At 43.9% G+C, this 26,509-nt stretch overlaps 1 protein-coding gene across 3 annotated transcripts in view; it reads right to left on the reverse strand.

Annotated features, from left to right (window-relative positions):
- Nucleotides 1-26,509, reverse strand: part of KMT2B (lysine methyltransferase 2B) — a 1,130,837-nt gene that overhangs the window by 863,527 nt on the left and 240,801 nt on the right. For all 3 annotated transcript variants that reach the window (XM_078655415.1, XM_078655416.1, XM_078655414.1), the window contains exon 7: nt 18,241-18,489. In XM_078655415.1, the coding sequence (XP_078511541.1) occupies nt 18,241-18,489 (249 nt within the window). The remainder of the gene's footprint in view (nt 1-18,240; nt 18,490-26,509) is intronic.

Here is a 26,509-nt window from a genome sequence, read left to right on the forward strand (position 1 = left end):
GTCACTCTCAATGAAAATGACAAAGCCCTACTTGACCTACTTCTGACGGCGGCGGTTAAAATCATATTGAATAATTGGAAGGACACAGGTAAAGCCTCTTTCCCCCATTGGCTCAATTGGATCTCAAATCTTAGAGGAGCCGATAACATAGCGCTTGCCTCTACACCATGGCGTCCCCCACATAGGAAACTATGGTCCTCACTCGATGCTCACTTCGACCTTTTCAAGCCTCCGTGATTATCTGATGTTCACATGCACCTCTTGCGATAGCGCCCTTTCAGTACCCCATAATTTTAATTGCTGATGCATACTTTTTCAAAGATTTTCTGATGCTGGTCTTAACTGATTGTACGATTATTTCGCACCTCTTGTTGTTGGGAAACCTCCACAATGTACTGATGCAATGTCTAATTTCCTTAATTTCTTTATTTACTTTACACTCCTTTTGTTTTCGTTTTGCTTTCGTCAATATTTGAACCATGCCTGATGTATGCTCATTACTGTAATGCTCTGTTACTCTCAAAAACATTTGTGAAATAAAAAAATAAAAAAAAAGAAAATGACCAAAGTCTTAACAGAGAAAAGAAAAGCTATTTCCATTATCCGACAGCCTTAACATGCACTGGTTTCAGCCTTCTAAGCTTTTGTAGCAGAATACTGAAAATACAGAACACTAAAAGATTGCAAAAAAACAAGATTTTAATAAATACATTTTTTTTTTTTTAAAGAACTGGGAAAGGAGATTGCAGCTTAGGATGGACTGGGCTTTAACAGCAACTCAGCCATCCCTAACTTCTCCAGCTGCCAGACGAATGTGGATTAAGTAGATTCATGGTCCTATTTAAAGGTCAATCCAATATACCTAATAGAACCTGGATTATTAACTAACAGTGGATCTTTTGGGACTCGTTCAACAAACTGTAGTTTGGGTAAACCAGATTTGCCTACCAATAATTAATGAAAAATAATCTGGAAGCAGCAGCATTTAAAATGTTTTTTACTGTAAAATAATAGTGTGCAAAGCTGTTGTGATTGATCACTTCAATTTTTTTTATACACAAACATTTGACAAAAGGCGTTTGTGTGGTCACTTCGCACACTGATCACTTTCTCACATTATTCTACCAAATCTTTTATATAGACCACATAACTACTTTCAAAGGCCTCTACATTAATTGTTAATAGACACGTTCGGCCTATTAAACTAGAACTCATGTTGAATGAATATTCAAACTAGCCCTCATGTTGTTCTTAATACAGACAACTTGCATTTAAGTGCCAGTTTTTGCATTCAAGAAAACATATCACCCTTGCACCATGACCAAATGCAGGACACTGCAGGAGCTTCTATCTTTAAATGGTCCTGCCTGTAGCGCTAGACAAAAACCTTCCATTCTAACGACAACTAAGCAAAAGAACAACATTTAGAAAACACTTTCAAATTAATTCTTCAGCACAGCATCTCCGATTCCTCAATCTTCCTGTGCACCACAGAATTTAAAACACAACATAGAGCAAGTTCATTCTTCTAAAACACAGTCAAGACACCTATTCTTCAAATAATATTAATCCAGGCCTGCTGATTCGACTTGTTCTTCATGCACCATAAAAAGAGAAACTGCACAAACTATGTATTGTTGCCTTATGGAAGTCCGAACTGACCACCTCCTGCTCAAACTTCTTTAATAAGGGCAAAATCAGCAAAAATGTGCATTGAGTAGTACCAACGCAACAGCATCCTAATACCTGGCCCTCTCCCGCTGTGAAGAAGGCAGCCGGGTAAAAGAGCTAATCTCAGGTGCTTCACATCCATGGAGAACATTTCGCCCAGTTAGCTTTCAGAGAAGACAATGCCCCAAGCAGGACTACCTCTTCCTGCAGGTTACTAAGGAGGATTAGGTTAGTTCACCGTGAATTAAAGACGGCCTATGAATAATGTGGAAAAAGGTTCCCTCTACTATATGGCCAGTAAGCAGATTTGACCGTCTCAAGCACAAACTATGCATCACAAATGAAGATTTTCACCCATAGTCCTAACATGTTGAAACCCTTCAAATTCTATTGCACATACTTTGGAGATGCTGCTAATAACCAGCCACAGAAGGATTTATCTGCAGGCAAATGCACTAAAAACACTGACCTAAGGGTTTTTCTTATTTTGGAAAGCTATTCTATAGGCCAGAAGTGATCTGAAACATGAATTTTATTTAAACCAAAAACTAGGAATAATTCCTTTGAATTTAGCATGAGGGTAGAACTTGCTTTATGCTACCCTTTTTAGGTCTATAGTTACTTAGGCAGAATGTCAAGAGGCAAGACTAATCAGAAAAGCTGTACTTTCATGGAGTGTTCTGTTTTTTACAACCTGTGGCAATCCACTCCACTTTTGGGTGGGACAGTTGCGTGCGGAGAGCTGCAAGTCATGTGCAGGAAAGTACCTTCCAACCCCACTAACATCTCCATGCAGGTGTGCAGTCCTGTCAGCAATCTTTATATTAAAAAGAAAGCAAATCTGTGCTTTGATTTTGTGCAATCAAGGTAACGAGTTGGTGGAAGTATGTTAATTGCCATGTGCGTACTGACTACAGGAATGGAGTCATCTCTCGCCCACTCTCAACTCAAATACCACAGAAAGCCTTTTCGGGTATTTAGGCTTATCCATAGAGAATACTGTGATCACCCGCACCCCGATGACAGGAGGTCATTCTGGGAAGAACAGCGCCTTCTCCAGTACAGATAAACATTTCAAGAACCTAACTGAGTCACTCCTGAGTGACTAGATTAGTGTATCAAGGTCAGTCTAGGATTATCAGATGAACTCCCAGAATCTGAGGAAGGATATGATATGCACAGAGAAAGTTCCCCTCCAACTTTACAACAGAGAAGCAGACGAATAACTAGCCTCTGCAGTATCAAGTGGCTCATGGAAGAATCAATCGATGGGCTCTCCGATCTCCAAGTTTAAGTCAAGAACTTCTCTCTGACCTATGTACCAAGAGACAACTGCTAAGGCTGCATGCTAATGTATCTTATTTAGGTGACAAGCAAGAACATGATGGCCGACTCCCATGCCTGCTGTCAGCCAGTACACTATGGAAATGATAAACGGAATGAAACCTTAGGGCTAAAACCAATGTCAGCTCGGGGGGGGGGGGGGGGGATTACATTTCATTAGTCTCCCAAGGCAATAATGTTCACTTACCTTCAACAAAGCCCTCGGGGAACAAGAATGAGGTAGCAGTGACCTCTACTTGAAGCTCTTGTAGGTGAAAGTGCCATGACACTAGAATGTTGGAGGATGGGCCCACCGTCTCCAGACTGGAACAAAAAGTGGATGTGGAGTAACAAAACTTTAAGCTCCATCAGGCAGTGACTGTAGAGCATATGAAGCTGGGTATGGAGCACTAATATTATGTAAGATGTCTGCAGAAAAAGAAGCATCTAGAATCACAAAGCTGAAGCATCACCTTTTGTCAAGAATTTGTCCACTCTATGATTGTCGTTCAAAAGTGCAGCTGAGGGAAGGAAGACTTTTACTAAGTCCAGATTCTAGTTTGGGCCAAGGAACTTCTTCCTGCAGGTTTCCCATGCGAATTTTAGTTAGTTCACCAAGAATTAAAGATAGTATATGAACAGCCGGGTCAAAGAAAAGCTGGCCTCCCTCCACAAAGTTTTGGATAGATATAGGTAGCAATGAACCATTTGTAGCTACAGAAACACAGCCACTGGTGGTTTCACGTGTTCTTGTGGTCCTGTAGAATGGGTACATGCAAGTAAGCATCCACCAGGTCCATACAGCAGAGCTATTCATTCCCTAAGAAAGCGGCAAAGTGCCGAGTCAAACTCCACATTGTGAACTTCTGCAGGAGGCAGTACTAGTTGAGTCAAAGCTCTATGATGGGGAAAAGCCTTCAAATTCCTTTTCCTCAAAAGGATATAGTAAAAGTAGGACCCAGCCCACTTTCAAAGGGTAGGACGGAATCCAAAAAGAGGTATGTTTATACTTCCTGCAAATGTTTTTGAGATATAAAATGCGGCAACTATAGCCTAGACTGAGGCAACTGTGGGAATCCCAGAGCAGTTGTTCCGCACTGCTGAAAGAAATCCATTTATTTGTGGCGATTTTAGAGTGAAGTGGTAACAGTACAGAATGTGTTTGCCCAATTGGAGCAAGCCAAGATGGACACAGGAACGCCACAGATGTCTTAGCCGCTCGAGGCCTGATCAATTAGAAGCCTTTTCTTCAATGCTGCCTCTTTGAATGTGGGGCCTCTGAATGCGGGAAGATCAGAAAGAATGGGTCACGGGATGGGGATTCAGAATAGGTAGAGCACTGACGTTTGCAGAAAGAAAAGAAACCTTAGTAAAAACAGAAAAGCCTATGGTGCTATGAGCGCTTGCATGGCACATTTTGGTCATGAATGTGTACATTTTGTACTGCTGGAGGAGCTCATCAGTGCAGGGATAGAACAGGGACATTTTCTCTGGGCTTTTAGATTTAAGAACAAAAGGCTGAAGTTATGCCTGCCTGCATAAGGATAGACAGGTATTCCTAGTCCTGGCAGTAGATCAAATGAGTTTGGAAGAGGGTGTGGGGGGACCGCAGTAATTTATCAGAGTTTCTCTGTCTAGGTTAAACATACATTTAAATCCCTCCTGGAAACAGGGTAGGGACTAGGAGGTATAGAAGTTGAACTCACTTCACAAGTGTAGCTTGTAACCCTTCACTATCACATGGTCATTATCGGTCTTATTGAGACTCTTGAAACACTACATCTTGCCTATGTGGTAGGGTAACATTTTGGAAGTTGCCATCACTAGAACAGAGTGAGAAGAGTGGCTTATAGGGCAAGAAGATGGGACTGCCATCAGGTGCCAAATTTCGCACTCCAAAACTGAAAAAAACTCAGTGCTCAGAGTCAGAAGAATCATCACCTGTTGGTACATAAATTCAAAATCATCATAACCCAGATAAGGTGGCCTATCCCATGGTGAATATGTAGTTTAGGACTTCCTAGCTGAACGAGGGACTAAGAATTGGGAATTAATTTCGTCCCAGAAGACTTAGGCATCTGGGATGTTGTCACCTTAAGTCTGGCTCTTGACAAGCAATTCTGACAGAAACAGATAGTCTGGCAATATATGGGGGTGGGAGGGCGGTGGATGGGGATTGGGTCAATAAAAGGTTGTGCAACTGAATCAGGTTTACTTTCGCCATCCACTCTGCTAGAGAATGCCCATTTAGTATAAATGCCAGATCAGGATTTAAAGCACCTGTATAGGATGGCTCACAAGAACATTTCTCAGTCACCCATCTTTTTCCTGACAAATCTTTCGAATGATGAAATCCAGCATCTACTGCAGGATAGGCTGGAGCTCAGGCTGCAGGCAGAACACATGTCTGCAAGAATCTTGCAGCAGCGATACAAAATGCAGCTCAGCATACCCCCAAATGACTTTTTATTAAAACTGGAGACAAAAAGGATATCGGAGTCAGGTGCTGCAAACTGCGTGTGACAAAGCATGTGGCTTAAAAATGGAGTACTACGATATGAGCTTCCAGGTTCAAGTAAGAGAAACAAAGAAAATGAATGTAACAATAATAAGTCAAAAAAGAACTGACAAGTGTAACAGTTTGCACACAAGTACGAGATAAATGCCTGCATACTACTTACACCTGCATAGATCTGAAGTTCCAAACCCACCCTTAGACTCATTCAGCCTAATTTGCCAACATAATTAAGACGGTGCCTATGCATCCAGTTCCGATCAAACTATCAAACCTTCATTCCTGTCAATCCATCCAAGTATAATCAACTTCTCGCAATAACTTGCCAAATGAAAGACTTTCTTTAGAAACGTACATCTCTATCACCTATGAGGGGTAGAAAGACAAACTGAATGGAGTTGGATATAGAACCGAGAGAGAAACATGCTTTTTGCGGATGGTGTTTCATAACACCTGCTGCCATACATGATCTCTTAATTGATCAAATCATAAGATGTGCACCAAGCAAGAATTTAAAAAAAGGTTACGGACGCCCGATTACATAAGGGCATCTAGAAAGGGATACATGCCAGTGAAAAGTTTTAATGACTCCTTATTTAGAGCAGTCCCAGAGGCATTACATCTTGCAAGTGAACTAGAAAAGCTTGTCCTCAAAGGCAACAAGCTACGTAGGTCATAATGAACAAATTAGAGAAGGAAGTTCTGTCAACAAGATCCTCAAAGTAAAGTATAAAGTATGGACAGTATCGGTGTCAATCGCTGGCAACGGTCCTATTATTTTCAGCTTGTGGACATGTGCCATTTCGCCACAGTACACCTGTACACCTGTACTAGCTTGGGGCTTCAAAGGTTTGAGTAGTTTTTGTGTATCTGACCTGAAGATTAACGGTTTGCTTTCAATGTCTGAAGCAACTCTAGTACTCACTTGAGCTAGTTGGACAGGGCATTTTGGGGGGCGTTGAAGAATTTTTGTCATTTGAGTCGTAATGGGTTTTTTCATCCTTTTCCTAGTGTTACTTATGTATGTTAGTATTTTTGTATCCGTCAGATGCTTTGGAGATGGATTTTTTTCAATGATCACCTTTGCTTGACTTTTGTTAGTGTTGAAACCAATGTATCTTGGAATAGGACGGAAGATACAGCCTTGATGTTTCATCATAACATAGCCTTATTTAAGTTTGGTTCCTATTTCCTTTGTTATCCACCCTCTAGCTGAAGCTAACAATAACAAACTCTGCTTGCACTTTCAAATTTGTTAGGCTAACCGTTCATAGTTTGGGTGCCAAATTGTCAAATGTCAAACAAAAACAAATACTTTGTAAGACATGCTATTCATTAAAAAAAAAGAAAAAAGCAAAGACACAAAAACCTATTAGTGGAAATTGGGTTTTTTGAACACTGATGACATTTAGGTTCAGGCTCAATAGATATCTATTGATGTAAAAAAGTACACAAAACAGTTCCTAGATCCTTCCTGAACAACAGAGATATAGGCTTACAACTCTACAATGGGTACCATTCTGTATGATCTCTTACGACAAGGACTAGATCAACAGGGCACATTTCCCCAACATAGGCATTTTGTACTCCGACTTAACAAATCAATATTTGGCACTTATTTGTGTGCATACAGAAACTGAGAAAGTCAAATATACTTTGCACACTCTTAGTAGTCAGAAAGCCATGTACTTAAGTTATACACAATTCAAAGATGGAACCAGAGACCAGTGTGGGATTTCGGACTATAAATAACTATTTTTGTCTAAACAAGGAAGGGACAAACCAGTGTATACCTATTCAAAACCTAGCATTTGCTTTATATGTCAAAATTTATTTTCTCTCCAGGACAAATGTCAAATCTTTATCAGGAAGGCATTTGGTGGAAGTGAGGAGAAACCGTCTGATACACTGGAGGAAATAGCTCACAAACTAACGTGGGTAGAGCCACCAATTTTACAAAGGTTCTATTAAAACACAGTGAGCATGCGGATACATCAGCAAGGCTCCTCAAATCAGTGTTTTCCACTCTCTGTAGTCCACAGATACACAGACTCAAATGGATAAGAGCCATGCCGTATCCTTGATCACCACGAGCCAGGGAGTCCTATAGATTTAATTTTAAAGCGCATCTGCTTCATCTAAAATGATGCTATACATCAGATCGTTAAAACTAGGCATACTGCAGCTCATGGATGTGTGGCCAGTTGTCTTGAACACTATTCCCTAGGTAGTCAGCAGAGATCGCAGTTCTTTAGGAGACACTTGTTTGGGTTGTGGATGTTTGATGATTATCTAGCCTAACGGCTGGGGTGGTCGATCTCTAATCTGGGCAGCCGGGTTAGTCTCTCGGCAATCACGCTCAACATCCTGCGATTCTGGGCAAATCACTTCATCTCCCCGTGCCTCCATAAAATAAATATGTCCTTGTTTAACGCAACTGCTGCTCATGCAAAGCGCCTGATACCTTTGGGTCAAGTTTACGCTAAATAAAACTAAGAAGAAAAAAAAATGTCAGCTTCTTGGAACTTAGTTGCATCTACTGGAGGGAAGGCACTTTATTTGGACCAGGGCCCATCTCAATCTCAGCTGGTGACAAGTGCTCTTATAAAAGAATATAAGTCAGTCAAGGAAATTATCAAGTGTCAACTGTTTCAATATCCTTTGACATGTGTAGTTGTGCCTAAGTGGGTTAAAACGGGATAAATGTGTCTGGAGGACCAATCAGTGAAACATAAGAAAAAGGAAATTAGTTAATTCGGAAATTTTACTTTAGTAAAATGACAAGGATAAGAATATGAACTTTTGCATTCTAGAACTATGCATGGCTTTAGTGATGTTGGCGTTCAACTGAGTTATCGCCACATAGTATGTATGCCTTTACACCGTTACCTGATTAGGTTCTTTTCACAATGAAGGGTGCAGCACTGCAACTGATGGTCCATTGAAAATGCACATGAAAGTGAAACTAAATACGGAGTAACTCTACCAGTGTTACAAAGGCAGTGGACCGCTGCTCACTTGTGCAAAACACTGAGCAACGGGTGAACCGGAACTTTCATGCTAATTAAGTAGTAGTACACATAATGAAAAGGATGTAAAAGTCAAATAGATAAAATATACCCGAATAGGAGCAGTAAAAGGGGAGTGCAGAAAAGTAGGTCTTGCACATGAAGACGAGGCTGCCATTCCATGCTGTAATGTGCTGAGGGCTTTGTTGCAGAGAAGTGGGCCGATTAGTTTCTCCAATCTCTTGTTCAATGGGTAATGGGTTTTCGAAACCGCTCATCTAAGTGGCCCTCCTCCTCATGGGCATTGCCCTTCTAAGGTCCCATATATTAAAGGCTGTACTCATTACAATCAAGTCCTAAGACAGACGCAGGAATACTGTGAGCCAACACTTTTTCCAAAAGAAATATATTGCTTTTCAGATTTGCTCCAAATTCCATCAACTGAAATCCTACAAATGTGCAAATTCATCAAATTGAGGAGGATTACGGATTAGTTTCTCCCACCACCCTCCTCACTTAAAGAAGGCATGGCTATTAAATTACCAAATTTAGAACATTATGCAAAGAAGCAATTGTATCAGATTTAAAGCTTTTATTTCAAAAAAGTGAAAAATAAAAAAACATGTACAAAGAATGGTATGCAACAATTACATTACAATGCATCAAGTGCTTATGTTAATGCCCAAGGGGCAGCCCCACGTAAGAAATGAGGCTCTTCAGTCGATTTGGCACTCATGTTCAACCTCAATGCTATTCGTTTAACTTAAGCAGGAACTACGGTTCACACCTCTTCTTTATCTCACTGGGATATGAAAGCAACAGCCTATGAAACAATTAACTAGTTTTTATTTCACAAGTTAGAGGTGTGACTATGAAAGTGTAAGGGTCTAGCTGGACTTCTCTTGTGAAACGATCTTACCCAGCTCTCTGGGGTGGAGCGCACCCCCACATGTATTTTAGTGACAATGCACAAACTAAGGCACCTATAGCACTGTCCTATTAGTTTCAAAACTATTTCTGAAGCGGCTTTGCGATGTCATCAAGCAATGGCAATGCGGAATAAAGAGGGGACAACCCAATGAGGCAGCTCGATTAAGTATTGTAGAAGTGTGATTTTAAATAAGCTGTTAAAAGCTTACTTTCATTGTTTTTGAGTAGATGAATCCTTTTAAGAAAATTCTCGCTATCACGATCTGTGAAATGATGTGGTGCCTCCGTAAATACCAATAAAAAATGCACTTGCTACTTATTTGAAATATGTATGGTGAAAGTAAAATAAATCTAACTACTATAACGTATGTGTGTATATATATATATATATATTATATATATATATATATACATACATACATACATACACATACACATACATACACACACACACACACACATACGTACGTTTGTGCAACATTAGCAGCTATCAACTGAAACTCCAAAAAGATGCAAGTAAAGTCCCTCTGCCATCTTGTCCAGTTGAATGTAGATACTCGGCAATCTTGTCCAGTTGAATGTAGATACCAAACTAATCTTCCCCAACTCATCTTGGCCCCACATGACCCAAACAACTATTTGTGCGTTGCCATACTCCCCATTTTTACGTTCATCTCCATCAAATCATTTTGCGTCTACCTCTCTCTACAGGCCACTCATGTATCCAAATAAAGTATTCCTAGTATGACCCGTACATCAAATTCTGCCCTCAACAAACCAAGTGTTCCACGTCCAGCCCCCTACCCACAATCACCAGTTACCAAACAAAATTATTGGTGAGCTGGCTCCATTCCCATGACCACCATTCCGAGACCAAATCATCTTGGAAATGCCACAATCATTATTTCAGCTGTTACCAACGCTAATAATTCTGGATCTTATTAGAGCCCTGTGCCCATCTCAAACAAAACTGTTCCCGATTTTGTCATTTGATCTATCTGGAAATGTGTCAAATAATTACATTCCTTTAATATACAAAATAGCTTAACTCTTAAAGGAGGGTTTTGTAAGTGATTATGTGCCAAATACATATGAAGCGCTCCCAGTCCCCGATACTGTGTCGTGCTTGCAAACCATTTGAGTCTGACCAATAACTGCAATGTAAGAATTGACAAGCAGTCGAACATTGAATAACTCAAGGAAGTTTAAATCCAAGCAAAAAGTAAAGTTTGGAGAGCAATACCCAACTTAAATAATGTAGATCTCCACACAGACATATTGCCAATGATTTTAAAAGTTTTTCGCTACATAATTCAAAGCTAATTTTTGGGAATTCCGCAGAGTGCAAATCAAAAGGTATTCTTAAAAGTAATCCTTTTTTCTGTCTCTTCGGATTTCATGAATACATTCTATATACAGAACATGTGTCCTAGTTATAAAGATGTCAACTTTGACAGAAATGAAGACATAATTCTGGTTTCCCCAAGCGTAAAAAAAAATTGATACTAGACAAACAACTACCGCCATGTGGGTTAGGTCCCTCCTCTGTCAACATTGGAAGTACTAACAGTCAGATCCAGCCAATGAAATTGTATACAACAAAGAACTTCACTTCTATTTAACAAGAATTTGCAAGAAGGATGAACAGAGTGCCAAATACAAGTTTATCTTTCAATCATTTATTGCCTAAAACACAAATTACACCTTAAACATGTGTTTATTTAATTACAAATATTACAAAAAAGTCATTTTCAGATGCATTTTTCTTTCTGCAGGATAACACTTCTGTCAAACGGTTAGGTGGGGATGGAGATGGCCAGTAATGTTCAACTGTGTTTTTCGCTGAAGATGAGCACTGTCTTAAATGGGAGGGAAGTGGTGCAATGAGCTTTTAAGACCCTTTTCCTTCCTCAACAAGTAGGCACTGCTGCTTCAGAAAAAGGACTTTATTCTATCAAAGACTAGGAGATGATTTCTCCAACGTAAGCCTGCATAGGATGCGGTTAGTCTAAGAGTAAAAACAAAATGCTGCTGGCTACAGACAGCAGCACTTTCACATTCCTCAATGAAGATCTAAAAATCATACATCAGATAAGACTCTACTAACTGCATTTCTGGGGATTCAATGAACTACGGTTTGAGCCTTCCCTACCTATACTCAATGTGTTTAAACAGATGTTTTTGTATGGAAAAGCCAATGGCCTGTAATGAAGTATAGGACCTCTGCTAACATTGTAGTATCATTCTTTTACTGCCTGTAAGATGGACAGATGAACATACATACACAAAAATACGGATGTAATCCATTTTGTCCAGTTTAAACTTGTTTAATATACTTTCAGCCATAGGGGACATGTATTCACATTACACAAATGTATTTAATTAAGGACTAGGATATGTTTTGGTCTAATCGTGTTTTAAGTGTGCCGTTTACAGAAATTAACACTTTATAGCCTCTCCGAAAAATGCATTTAAGTGGGATAATCAGTCAATTCAATCTTTACAATGCAATAGAGAACTTTCCAAAATTCAGTATTCCCTAGAGGTATGGGCATTTACGCACACTAGACATATTTCTTATTGCGGATATTAAAATACCACACAGAGCTATATACCCTCATATTCTCATTACTTGATCTTAGTCTAGGTCGGGGAATAGCAAAGGAAAGAAAACACCAAGAAATAAAAAACAAAATTCTTTCAAACTTTTGGAATCTAAAATAAAGTGTCCATTATCGAATGTGATTGGGTTTGAGGCACTCTGCAGTTCTTCATCCAGGCAAAAACTCTAGCAGAATACAAAAACAACAAATCAAACTATGTACCATGTACAAGGTGTGTGATATGTTTTAGCAGCTATGAGGAGGGACAAACTGATAGCAACTATACATTACACTGTTTTCGTTTGTCAGAATCCAGATTGTAATAATCCAAATTACTGGTTTAAGGAAATCAAAAGGTTAACCGAAATCTTGGCCAAATGTCCGTTCCATCAATGGGTGTAGGCTGAAGTCCTTTGTATTAGGCCTGCCAGTTTATCTACACTGCTAGAAGCTGCTCTAGTCACTGGAAAGAAATCAACAGCTTGCACATGTCGCAACCAGTTATGAACTAAATCCCCACCTCTAGCAACCACTGCGGTGAACAAGAACCGCCAAACATTGGTCTAAATATTTATTCTGCATCACCAAATGTTGTGTTACTTTAAACGTAGCTTTCTGAACAAATTCTATAAAACACTATAAAAAGTGGTGACATGGCGTAGATTAACAGCACTATATAAAAATTGAAATAAATAAAATATTGTCACATGGGAACAGCTAGCCTCAATTTTGCACGAAAGCAGATAGTGCCAACTCTCAGTATTTAAGCGGTTAAAAGGTGAAGTTGCCTCAGAAGATCAGAAGCAAAGAAACTGCACCCTTACAAATCAGGACAGCAGAAGAGATGCCATTTAATGGAGCTAGTGTGCATATGTTTAATATGTATCCTACTGTATTTTTTAGTCTAGTGTTTTAAAAGTATTACATTTCTACTACTGCTAAAAACAAATTTTATACATTAATACATTGCTTTATTATAAAAATATGAGAATGAAAAACTATTTAATACATACATATAAGCAAATTAACTCATCAGTACAACAACATTAGCAAACCACCCCAAGATCATACAGATAACTAAAAACATCTCAACCTTCAGTGGCGCTCTGAACACTGAAGCACACAGGAAACTGGGCATATTACCAATGTTAGGGATTGCTAGAGTTTAACAATTTAAATCTTTAACCTAAATACCTTTAAAAGGGTTTTTCTATGCACCTGCTAGAGTTTACATCCATAGAAAAACAATGTCCATCCCACCCTTATGGTTCAGGTAAAGCAAGGGCCCCCAGATAGAAGTAGGCTAGGTAATGATAAAGCCTTGTATGAAACATTTAAATGTCTATTTCGTGGCAACGGAGGAAGGTGACTGTCACAATCCTACACCTGAAAATTGAAGGACAAGGCGCCTGCAAATGCAATGGAATCAGGTGCATGGACTAAGACCATCATCCCAGAGCGATCGCATCATCCATACTATTACTGTTTTGTGCACTGAAGTTTAACCCCACTCCCCACTGCACTGCAACCCCACAAGACTGAAGATTTCATAAAGTCCATATTTTGTTTTAAGAGTGTTTCTTCAGGAAAAAGTCACTTGGCTTCTCTGGAAAGAATTTTACATACCTGCAGTAATTATTTCTGTAAGTTTAGTCCTCAACAGCCTCCATCCATGAGTACCAGAAGAGCAACACCTTGAGGACTGCATTGGAAAATATGCTTAAGCTACAGTTACTTATGCCTAAAACACACAGTCCACCCATGCACCCCGGCCCGCCTCCTATGTGTCCCCAATTAGTTGCTTAATTAATTTATTAACCTCAAGTAAGTAGAATGGCATTATCCTAACTACATACAGGGGTGGAAACTGAAGGGTGGGTTGTTGTGAAAAGAAGTGGCAGTGCATAAAGACGAAATTGGTTACAACAACAGGGAGTACCGATTACTCTTATAGCCTGCCCTCTCTATTCCCAACATACTGCACAGTGGCTGCAGCCAGCCGGAGTAAGGAAAACAAACTTTAAAAGACTGCTTGTCACACTGCTCACGAGCTACCTTCTAGGGAGTAGTCATTGTGGAGGACCTTCAGATTACATGTTCGCAGCACAAAATGGTTTCGCTCTGATAGAGTATGAAATGGTAACTTTGGATGGGGGACCACTGGCAAACAAAGACCACTGAAAAGGAAATGCAATGGACACGATGTGCTGTTTGGTCAGATTGAATTGTGCTTAGAAATAACAGCACTTGATTTTAGCTACAAATTCATCAAGTCTTTTGCGCAACCAAAAAAAGAAAGCAACAGGCTGGAGGCTATCCCTGGACTCTCCATTTGCTAGTTAGATTTTTCAACTGAATACTTGTCGGACATGCCACAATAGAAATCTACTCTTCAGTCACATCAGATTCATTAAGGGCTTCAAAGAATGTGTTCTGAAGCCTCCTCAGGATAATCTTTATATTACACAATTCTGAATATTTATCGTCTATAGAAATCGGATCTGCTCTTCATAGACCAAACCTTGAGTCAACTTGAAACCATTAGTCACAGTAAACTACACCTGGGAACACACAATGAGGACTTCCAACTACCGTATTATAGCTTTGATGCAAGGTTTCTAAGAGATATAAAACATAACTTTCGTTTCAACAATTGGAGCAGCAGTGACCAGAGGAGCTTGTTTCACACTGGTATTTAAAAGCCCATGAACACTGAAGGAATATATGGATATAAAGTGACAAGTTTCATTATTCATCTTGGTCTGACTTGCCACCTGATCATTCTCCTTCTCAACTTCATTGCGTCACTTAGTCACTTGTGTAATACATTAAGAATCTAAGAGACCAACATGGTTTCAAATCAAGTACATGAGCAAAACAGAATATTGCGTAAACATCTCAATAGCCTGCACGATATACTGGCTGCTACCCTCATAAATGCTTCAATTGCGTATATCAAGTCTCAATACAAAACTCTGCAACTGGACAAATTCTAGATGGCTCAAACCCAAATTGACACTTACAGAAGTTTTAGAAAAAGGGTCATCACCCTCTGAAAAATCTGAGAATTTGGGGACAAAGTTAAGGAAACTATTGTTAAGAAACTAAAATGGCCAATCACATAGGTATTCATATACCCAGTTAACACTACATTCCATAAACTGCCGCTTAATAATCAGAACCCTCCAGATCAGTCAACAGTGAGACCAAAATTGTGTAACAGTGGAACAAAAACTCTGAAACTAACCACCAACAGGTCATTTTCACCCTTAGTGCTTTGTGAATTTTACATGAAAGGTCATATTTCTTCCATTCAAGGGACTGGTGGTCTCAACTGTGCCATCACTAGCTGTATATATAAGAGACGGTTAGAGAGCTACCTGGTTGACATGAAGAGGGAGTACATCACTGGAAAAAAGATCAACCTACATCGATCCATTGTAGAAAAAATAAAATAAAAATAAATAAAAACACAGCGTGATGTATCAAGTTGGAGAGCTACACATTTAAGTAGTTCATCCTACGTCAGTACGTTGAGTCTTACCTAGACAGCAATTTGTTATCAACACACTCTTGAAGACGGCTACAAGGCCCATCCACTCTACAACCTCTAACTTAATAAAATCAGAGAGGCGAGCGCATTGACCTGCTGTCCAAAAAGATATGGTTGGCTATGGTTGGCTACTAACAAAGTTACTATACTAAATCGCACATATTCCCCCCCCCCTAAAGCTCCCTCATAGGATAACCGATACCTTACAAGCACATGACCCACTGTCTGCAGATTCTTCCATGCAAGGTTAAGCAGTGCTCGACAAACCATAAGGAGGCTCCCAACATAGGGAATGCCAAAACTGACTATATAATCATTGTTCACAGATCCAGTTAGGGGCCTGTCCAGTTCCTTTCACAAGGGGTCTATGGAAAGTGAGACAATTATCAGTGTTAAGAGGGGTGTAAAAGCAACATTATTTTACGATTTCATGCTAGCGTCCTTATTTATTAGGAAACTGAATAAGGTGCTTGATCTTTTGACTCTTCCCGCTCACTGAAGAGATTACATAGGACAGGGCTGATGGGCCAATTGCTTCCCAAAGGCGGTACAGAGCTTGCCAATTTGATTAACCACCAATGTAAACAAGCTCCACAGATTGAAAAATTAGAACGTTTTGTTGAGAGCCACAAGAGGAGACACTGCATGAGAATAATCCATCGGTACAGACTTGGAGTTCAAATCCAAGAACAATTTTCTGTTCGGACAATCAATGTTAGTGTCCTGGACTTAGTTTCAAGTCAGACGAAAATAATCTTATCAGGCAAATTCAGGCTGATGTGAAAAAAATGGGAATATTTTTAGTTTAGTATACAACACTGGCAAACGGATGCATGAAACTAATGACTCATATGAGTGATTTGACCAGTGATGGCCAGGCTGTGTCAAATCAGATTTTTCTAACCCACAGTACTTCAAAGGCTCAACCCCATGTAATTTAATCAGATTCCTTACATGGCATTCCAAAGACCATGTTGCGCCAAACATAAGAATTGGCCTTGTATATAGAACTTGCTAATCTTGTAGTTCTGCAAGTCGAATATTAAGAATTTTTAATGCTATTCAGGCATCAAAAACCGAGGCTTGCTAATTAAACAGTGCTGAAGGACTTCAATACTAGTATTGTGTCTTCTGTTAAGACATGAGAATTAGTATTTGCCAGTTGAGGCCAGGCCTCTCGGGATTCAAGGCTAAAATAAACTATTCTTGGATGGTTCCAAAGTCAGCATTCCCAAGGATATGCAGTTATTGCTCATCAGATCAACTGTGTCTGTCTGAAACAGATGAGGTACAGTCGAAGAGTAAAATAGTAAATTCAGTAAAGTGTGAATGTTGACTAAGCCTTCAAAGCTTCTTGTGAAGGAAGCAAAAAAGTTCAGAATTATGCAAGTTAATGGTAATATGTGGGGCAAGTAAGAATGCTTCCATTAATCTGCCCTAGGGTCTTCCTAAAAATGAGCTATGAAAATAAACACTAAAATAACCAGAGGTGCCCTTTCTGGTCTACTGTATAAAAGACTGCAGTGCCCAATACCAGTTTCCTCTACATAAGCAAAGGGAACAATTATATCAGAGGCTGGACCACCGAAGACCAGTCATGCCTTCTGGCGTTTATAATGAATCTGTAAACGTACACATAAAAGGAGGTCAAGCAGGCTAAAACAATGGATGTAGACTCAGTGGAAAACCACATTTTTGACAAAATCTCAGCAAGAAAGAATTCGAAATACGGGAAAAATATATTAGGGCACACTCAATACCCGTAGTTTCAAAGTTTTAAAAAAGTGTGCACTCATCTACTGACAGCTACGCTTTGGCAGTATATTCCGGTAAGAGGAAGAAAAAAAAAACTAACAAGGGGAGATCACAGGAGGCCGGAGAGGAGCGCAAAGTAAACCGGCAGGGTGTTTTATGGTCATAGTTCAGGCACCTTTTCCAGTACCATCCACAATGCTATTCTGGGAATGGAGGGGATATATGAACACTTCCTGGTGCACTGCAGGAAATCTTTGACAACCTCAACTAAAGCTATGAAATGTTCAGCATTGTTTAATTACATTTAGCTACACCAGCAGCATGGACTCAAAATAAGAGCAGCTGTTGTCTACAAGATACAGTCAATCAAAAGTAATAGAGGGAGTCAACTTCCTGGATAAGGTGATGACAGTGATTAACAACAATGCACCAGGGAGCACTTTAAGATCGCAATGAAAAGACCAAGTTCTTGTTTGAAATATTATAAACGAACCAAAGGGGTTTCCTCAACAAAGCAACATGGAGTTCACGTCAGTAACAGATTTATGATCGAAATAGTGGGCCTTCAGCTGTGAGCAGATATCCCTTGATTGTCGCTGTTTTCTTCGGTGCAATCCCAAATCCATAAAAACAATTTCCTGCGAGTGACTTCACTGCCCAGAGACCGCCATGAGAATCCACACGACTATAGACACTGAACTTTTTGAGATTAATGTCAGACTAAATAGGATTATGCATTGTCCTCTGGACACCTGCCTGGTGTCCACCAATGGTCAAGTTTTCAGAAACCCCCTGGAGGATTCCTACAAGTCCTTCGGGCACGGACCTCCCTTGAGTAGCCAGAAAGGTTGCTGCCAGGAGCCCTCGAAGCGGGAATGTTACCTGACTCCCTGGACGATTTCCTCGTGCTCGTCCCCAGTTTTGAATCAGGCTCTGACTCTTCTGACTCAGCAAAGACATCGTAGCAAGGTCGCTGCTTCACACAGCGGCGAGCAGATTTGCGCTGCAGTAGAGGGTCTTGCTCAGAGGTTTCGGTGGCAGTTTCCTCACACTCTTTCTTCCAGAAAGACACTTCCTCATCCCCAGTGTCATCCGAGCTTTCCCGATTTGCAGAAGTACGTGACACACGACCTACAGATGAGAAAGCAGAAAAGGTAGTAATATATTATACAAGCATGTAGTTTAGAATCCGTATGACCCCACAATTATACTTATTAAAGTGTTCCAAGTCCCCAACAGCAGAAGAGTTTGGACAGTTCCCACAAATCCACCCTATATTACCCAACAGCACAAAACACATCCCACTATGGAGCACATAAATCGCTTATTTTTGCCTTCTTGTACTAAAATAGTTGAACCTGTGTTATTTCTAAAAGAGCATGCCATACAGTGGAGTAGTGGGATAATGTACAAGGGGTACATAAAGGTAGTTACAATGGGTGGCAGGACCGGAGCCCATACTACTGGAGAGGATTGGAGATAGAGAAGGTGAAACGTTTTCAACCAATAATAGGAGCAAATTAGACAGTATGGGTCTGTGCATCAGATATTTAAAATGTATAGGAGCGGGATGAAGCAAGCCATGATTCAATGTGGCTACAGGGCTGAAGGCCTATGACCCAAATCCTTAGTATCAGCCCATTCACACAACAAAGCGTATTGCATGGTCACCTCATAAGGTTAGGCGTGATGTGCTGGAGCTGGCTGGCATGACAGAATTACAGCACGGGCAACATTTGTCTACTTCAGCCCTGTTTGGGGAGTTGTGCATTTAAGTTGAACACAACAAGGTTGAAAGGATCATCCACATCACAGCTGGGTTCCTCGTTGAGATGCAAAAGTCAGCTGGACAGGCAGAGTTGCAGAGTCATTGTGGTTCCCTGAACAAGAGGATCTAAGCAGAAAGCAGTAACATGAGCTGTGCTGGAAAGAGACTCAGGGCAGCTGTGGTGCCCAAGGCTGGCTAGCAGTTTAGGAGTTCGACTCATCATCAATCTCGATTTGAAGTTGCGAAATTTCCAGCATACAGCTATCTTGCACTTCGGGGTGTTGATCTCACCAGGGTTCCTAGTGGTCTATCAACTTACAAGATACTTGCTAGTTTATACTTGGACAGAAAGAAAAAAGGCAAGCACAACATCTCCACCCTAAAGGGGTTAACCTCGACAGGTGCTGGACAGAATCCTTTTGAGGAGCCCTTTGACATGGGGATGTATCTTCACCTTCCATTGTTCAAAAAGAATCCCAGAAATCACCGACAGGTAGCCACTGTCAGTCTGTTAACACTTGGGAATTTATGTCTTTGTATTGCGAGCGTGAGGCCAGATCTTGCCATCTTTCTGCCTAATTTAAGATCTCCGAAACAAAAGTCTAAGGTGTATTCAGAATTCAGATTTGAATTAAGCAAGGACACAACGATCGCTTTATACTGCTCATTGGAACGAAGGGGAGAAAAAGTTGAAGTTGTTAAATTGTGTGTAATGGTCCTTGTGCCATGACTGGCTATGGACAGGAAGATTCCGCTCCTTGTTCCATACAAGGAGGCTCGGTCAATTACGAGCTACTGATAGCTTACTGACACCTTGCAAGTAGATTGTGGTGCCATGATCCATCCCTTTGCTGCCCTGCATCAAAAGCAAGCTAGGTCGGTCTTACTGTTTCGTTAATTTAAGGCCTTTTGCAGTGCTTTCCCACACTCGCCCAAAGCAGCTGCTCACATTCCCTCAGTTGAGCTTAGCAGTGGGTTATGCTAGTGCAAACAGCCTGACACGTACAATATTAGATTGCTCATCAGCAACCATGGCACTTCAATCCTGCATGGCCATAGTAGAAGCCTTTACCCAAGAGCCTTATGATGAGGCCCAGGACTCTGGTTGGCGCATTTTGTTTTAATCAGCATACCACAGTGTGGTGTTTGACCCGCCTTAAGCCGAAGATCACAAGTAGTGTTAGGCCTGGGACCGGCAAAAGGTTCAGAACCTCGTTTGTAGCCAACGTGCGAGAGATAATTTATTGAGAGAGAAAAATCCCTGTGAAACGTTTTTAGTGTTGAAACGGGAGAAATGTATAATGTGCGAAGTACTTCCCTGTGAATAGCTGCTTTAATCATTAAATAAAATTGAATGTAAAGCAGGCGGTCATGTAAAAAAAATATGAAAAACGAATTTGAAAGCTGCTGGTCTGTACTGTTTCAACTGCATGTCCCCATCGGACTGCTCCCCTCTACAAGCACTGTTAAGTGCACAATACGCATCCCAGGTTTAAAATGTTTCTATTGAGGGCACACCTGTGTGATGTAGAGTGTGCTTGGTTTATAGGTTGGTAGGTGTTGGAAATGGGATCCCTGGCTGGCCAGGGCTTTCGCCAAAGTCAGTCAGAGACCACCACTCCCAAGTCAGGGCAAGGGAGTTACACGCCAAGATAACCCCTGCTCACCCTCTAGGTAACGTGGCGCGAGCAGCAAGGCTAAACTTGGAGGCGATGTAAGTTAAGTATTTGCGCACGCACCCCAGCAACAACACCCAAAGGCCCACCACAAAGGAAACTCCACACAAGGTTATATAAAAATAGCCTTTGTATTACACCAAAACACATTAGATAAAACACACACTTTACAATGTGCCAGAGGCACGGGCAGAATTTACAGGGGATATGTACAAGACAGGGCCACCTGGACCACTGTCAGGAATCAGAAGTAACACTTTCAGAAATAGCACTTAGAATGTAAATCACTGTAGCACAAAATATAAAAATAGAGCAAACAACCAGTAACTACTGGTAACCAGGACCTCACTAGCACCACCTGTACTAGGGAGAAAACAACCACCTAAGTATCACAATACCTGTAGGGGTGTAAGAACATAACACATGATGCAATGCATAACATTCATTCAGAGGTGTAAGGAAGGAAGGCACATGACGCATAAAAACACATTCAGAGGTGCAGGAAAAGTACAATTGCGCCAAACTCACGTAAGTCACCACCTGTGACTGTCCCTAGGCCAACTGGCCTTGTTGGGGCTAGGAAGCCCTGTGTCCAAAGTCAGGAGGCCTAAACGTGGCAGCTGCCCACGAAGTGTTGGGCAGCTGTGAAGCAATGATGGTGGGGACAACGTTGGATCCTCTCAGGCTCTGCACAAAGCCCTTATGTCTCCCAAGAGCCTCGTGGCTCTAACCAAAGAGAATGGCCCCTCTTGAGCCTCTCAGGCTCTTAAACACAATGTGGGCACTCAAGAGCCCCTCTCAGGGCTCCAGAACCAGAAATGCCCCTGGAGCCTCTCCTAGGCACGAAAACAAATATGCCCCCTTGAGCCGCTTGTCGGCTCGGAGCAAAAGGTGGGGCAAGGTGGGAGCCTCGCAGGCTCTAGTAACCAACACAACTGTGCCCCTGAGCCTTTCGTGGGCTTTGATCAGCAAATGTGGCCCCCAACATTGGAGTCCCCATTCTGGAGACTCTAGATCAATATTTGCCCCCTGAGCCTCTCAGGCTCTACACAAAAATGCCACCTGGACGCTTCGTAGCGCTTCTGTGCGCTTTAGCAGGGAGAAATCCACAGCCCCTACCAATGCTCACGCATGTCGCGTACCCCCGAGGCCCTACCAATACTCACGCATCCAGGGTGAGCAAGCGTACGTCCCGTACAGTACTTTAGGGAAGGCGGGTGCGGGGCACACAGCGGCTCTGCACAGAGCGGGGCGGGCGTCCGTGGCTCCCAAGCTTCACAGGGGGAGTCTGGTCCTCCGGATCTGCGGGGCTTCGGTGATCTCAGCGGGAGGCGGCCAGGCGATCAGATCACGGCCCAAGGAGGGGCTGGGGGGCACCAGGGATAACGCTCCGGCGGGAAAGAAATCTCTTTAGGCAGCCCGCAAAACAGGGGGAGAATGCCGGGTGGGCACCGGCTTTCACAAATGTAGCGCTCCCAAGCGCTGTACAGCTAATCAAGCCCTCCAAAGAGCTATAACAGGAAATAAAGCGCTCTCAAGCGCTAGAGGCCCAGCGCTCCCAGCGCTAGAGGGGAAATAAAGCGCTTTCCAAGCGCTATGGCAGAATCAAGCGCTCCCCAGCGCTACTTGCAAGGTCCAGCCCCAACAAAGTTCTTTTTGGTAGGCAGGGGGGCAAGGCTGGGCCCAGAGCCAGCTCACTGGGTCTCCAGGCAGGGAGACACCCCAAGTGGCGGTCCTCTGGCCCAGCAGCAGCCCACTCAGGATCCAGGAAGAGAACCCCTTCTGTGGGGACACAGCCCCATCTTTATACACCATATTCCTTTGTCTGAGGGCAGGGTGGGGGCAGAACCAGTCGCAGCTGGTTCTTGAGTACTCTGTTTACCTCAACCACCCTCTCTATTCACTGGCAGGGCTTGGGTCATTAGACGCACCACAGGGGGGCGGAGCCAGCATTGTCAGGGGAAAACCCAGCCTCATTCAGGACACAGGTACACTCCTCCCCAGCCATCAGCATGCTAATCTCCCACTCACCACCGGGCAGACCCATCCAGACTTCCTGGAGCCTGGCATGCCAGCCAGCTCCAGCCAATCACGCTCCAGCACCCTCACAGCACACGTACAGCCATGTCTAGGAATGGCACTTCCCCACTAGACACATACAAGCTGCACATACCATCGCGCAGCATTCACTCCCACGAGTTCACACATAACAAATTCGAGCCCGCACTCCCCACGCATCAGGTACTACCAGGGACACATACATTCCCCATGCATTCCTATGGGCGGGCAGGCTAGCTCAGCACATGCACTCAGAGTGCGCACACACTTTCCACTGGGACACAGTGAAAGAGCGCAGAACCCAAAAATCACCATCACCAATTCACCATTTAAAGCAAAAAGTCTAGGGGTGAACCTGCCCTAAGGGCCAAGTCCAACACAACCCCCTTCCAGTCAAAACGCAGGGGAGAACAATCACCACCGTGATGGTCTTCCCTGCTTGGGGCGATAGAACACGGACGCGGGCCCGCAACTGCAGGGACACCCTCCTGTTCTACGCCACGGTGAACCCATGGGATTCCTTCTAGAACCACTATCCGGACCAACTGGGCTACCCCACTGGTACTCCCGAGCTGTCCGCGGCCAGGACCAGGCCCTGGGCCACCCAGGTGCCACTGGTCCTTGCCAATTCGCAGAGCGGGGGGGGGTAATAACCCCTGGCACATAGCGACCATTTTCCACTCTTCCTGTCTGCAAGACAGGACTAGACTGACACTGGTTCTCCAGCCTAGGGTCTACACCCTCAGGCGGACCAGGAGTCTCAGGGAAGGCTCTCCTCCCCCTACCTCTTCTTCTAGGGTTCCTCCTCCCTCTGCGAGGGGTACCCTTACAACGCCACTCCAACCCAGGGTTTAACCCATCAGGTTGTACCGGGGTCAGAGGTGGGCTCTCCCACCCTCTGCACCCCCTTCCAGAGGTCTGCCCTCTCCCACCTGGAGAAGTTCCTCTGGAAGAAGAACCGGTCAGGACACTGGTTACAGTCATCCTACCCTTCAGGTCAGGCTGATCCTGAACCTGGCCTTCCAACCTCTGGTCTAAAACCTTCGGTGGAACAATTGCCTGGCACTCCAGGACTTCTGGGGACTTACACTCCATCCCCCTGAGGCTAACAAATGAGACATATGTTGTGGGACTGTCTGTCTGGCGCAGATCTCCCGTCCCCTGTCCACCTGACAGTGTGTGACGATCCCCCAGACCAGAAGTGGCGCCACCCGGGTCCCCCCCCCCCCCCCCCCCCCAAGAAGATCTAGCCCAACTGGCTAGTCCCTGGTCCGCTGGTGCATCCACTGGGAAACTCATCCCCCAATCACTCCTCACGCTGGACTCCTGTACCCTCCCTACCGGAGCAGTACTGCCAGACTCTAGAACCACAGGAGCTCTGGTTACAGACGCTCCAGGTCCTCTACTCACTAGGAGATCTTCCTCAAATGGACTAACAGGACAGCCTAGTTCCCCAACCTGGTGTTCCCTACAGAAACCATCCAAGTCCTGAGGCAGGGCTTCGGGCGTCTGGGGAACCTCGGTCTCCCCCTCACTCCTGCTCCACTGAGCCAGGCAGTGAGCCCCTACACCCTCCTCGCTATCCTGGGACCTAGCTGGGCTACACGGAGCCTCTTCCACCACGCTGGGCTGGAAGATACCTGAACCACTACTTTTGGAGTCACTCCCTAATGACTCTAGAGAACCTCTAGCACTTTCCAATCTGTCTGCTTCCTTGGCCAACTCCCAAGGATCAAAGGTCTCCAACCTCAACAGGTGTTGCCGCAACTCCGGCCAACAACAACTGAGCACCTGCTCCTTGAGAATAAGATCAAACAGCTTGTCAAAATCAGGTCCCGTGGGAACCTCTAACCACTCAATCAGTGCACACTGACAGTCCCCTGCAAACTCCTCCCAAGACTGGTGAGACAGTTTCCTACTGCCCCTGAACTTCAACCTATACTCCTCCTCTGGGGAAACAGGTACCAGACTGTGGGAACTGGGGGTGGGACTTCTTGCACTGGGCTCTATATAGCTGCCACCACTGGACTCAACCCTCCTCGGGGAATCCAGAAAATTAAAATTGCGCGCAGGGGATAGTCTACCCTCCAGAGCTACTTTGCCTCTGGTGGAGGCCCTCTCAGCCTCCTCTATCCTTTCCTGCGCTAAGGCCCTCTCGGTCTCTAGCTGTTGCTTCCTAAGCTCCAGCTGCGCCATAGCCTGGGCATGCTCTAACCTGAGCTTCTCTAAGGCAAGCTGGTGCTCCCTTTCTCTCCTCCTATCTTCCAGCTCCTCTGGGGACAGGGAAAGGGATGAGGCGCTGCCTCCTACGCTGGACCCAGCAAGGGACTCCCTATCTATGGGGTCCTCACTCTCTACTGGCATCCAGGTGCTGTCATCTTCTTCCTCCTCTTCTGAATCTTCAGGGCTCCTCACAGACCCACCACCCTCCTGGTGTGGGGCCCAGGCCCTTTCCTCACTGCGCTCAAGATCCCCTTGATCCTCTTGCCATCTGACCAGGCGGTCCCTAAGTTCGTACCAGTTTGACTCACCCCTCCCTATGTCTCTCTCGTCACAGAACCTTACCAGCTCCCATGTACTGTAGGTATCTAGATCACTGAAATCAAAGACAAGCTCCATCTTGGCAGGACGTTCTAGAGACAAGATTACACAGGGAACCTAGGGGTCTGAGCTAACACAGGAGTACACAATTCACAAGGTATCAGCAAGCTCTCTATCCCAGAGAACTCCTACTCACTTGCCTAGTGCCACACACCATTCATCCACACACAACCCTCCCCTCGGACTGGTAAGGCAATCACTTCGTGACTGACCTTTGCCGCTGGGAGCCGGATTTCATTGCAACTTTAAACCCACGTCTTGCCGGACCCGCTCCGCGGGTCCCGCTTCGCCTTCCAGGACTCCGGGGCTGTGAGGACCGAGTGAGCAACATCGGCTCGAGGCACCGGCAGGGCTGCGAGCAGTAGTGCAGGGACTCAATATCCCAGGAGTCCCTGCTTGTCACACCTGTGGCTGCTCTCCCTGCCGGTAACGCCCCCGCCCCTTTATTGCTGTGTTGGTGGAGCTGTGCTTTGGGAATCACTTCGTGACTGACCTTTGCCGCTGGGAGCCGGATTTCATTGCAACTTTAAACCCACGTTTTTAAACCCGCGTCTTGCCGGACCCGCTCCGCGGGTCCCGCTTCGCCTTCCAGGACTCCGGGGCTGTGAGGACCGAGTGAGCAACATCGACTCGAGGCACCGGCAGGGCTGCGAGCAGTAGTGCAGGGACTCAATATCCCAGGAGTCCCTGCTTGTCACACCTGTGGCTGCTCTCCCTGCCGGTAACGCCCCCGCCCCTTTATTGCTGTGTTGGTGGAGCTGTGCTTTGGGAATCACTTCATGACTGACCTTTGCCGCTGGGAGCCGGATTTCATTGCAACTTTAAACCCACGTTTTTAAACCCACGTCTTGCCGGACCCGCTCCGCGGGTCCCGCTTCGCCTTCCAGGACTCCGGGGCTGTGAGGACCGAGTGAGCAACATCGACTCGAGGCACCGGCAGGGCTGCGAGCAGTAGTGCAGGGACTCAATATCCCAGGAGTCCCTGCTTGTCACACCTGTGGCTGCTCTCCCTGCCGGTAACGCCCCCGCCCCTTTATTGCTGTGTTGG

The sequence above is a fragment of the Lissotriton helveticus genome, chromosome 7, assembly GCF_964261635.1.
Source record: "Lissotriton helveticus chromosome 7, aLisHel1.1, whole genome shotgun sequence".
NCBI lineage: Eukaryota > Metazoa > Chordata > Amphibia > Caudata > Salamandridae > Lissotriton > Lissotriton helveticus.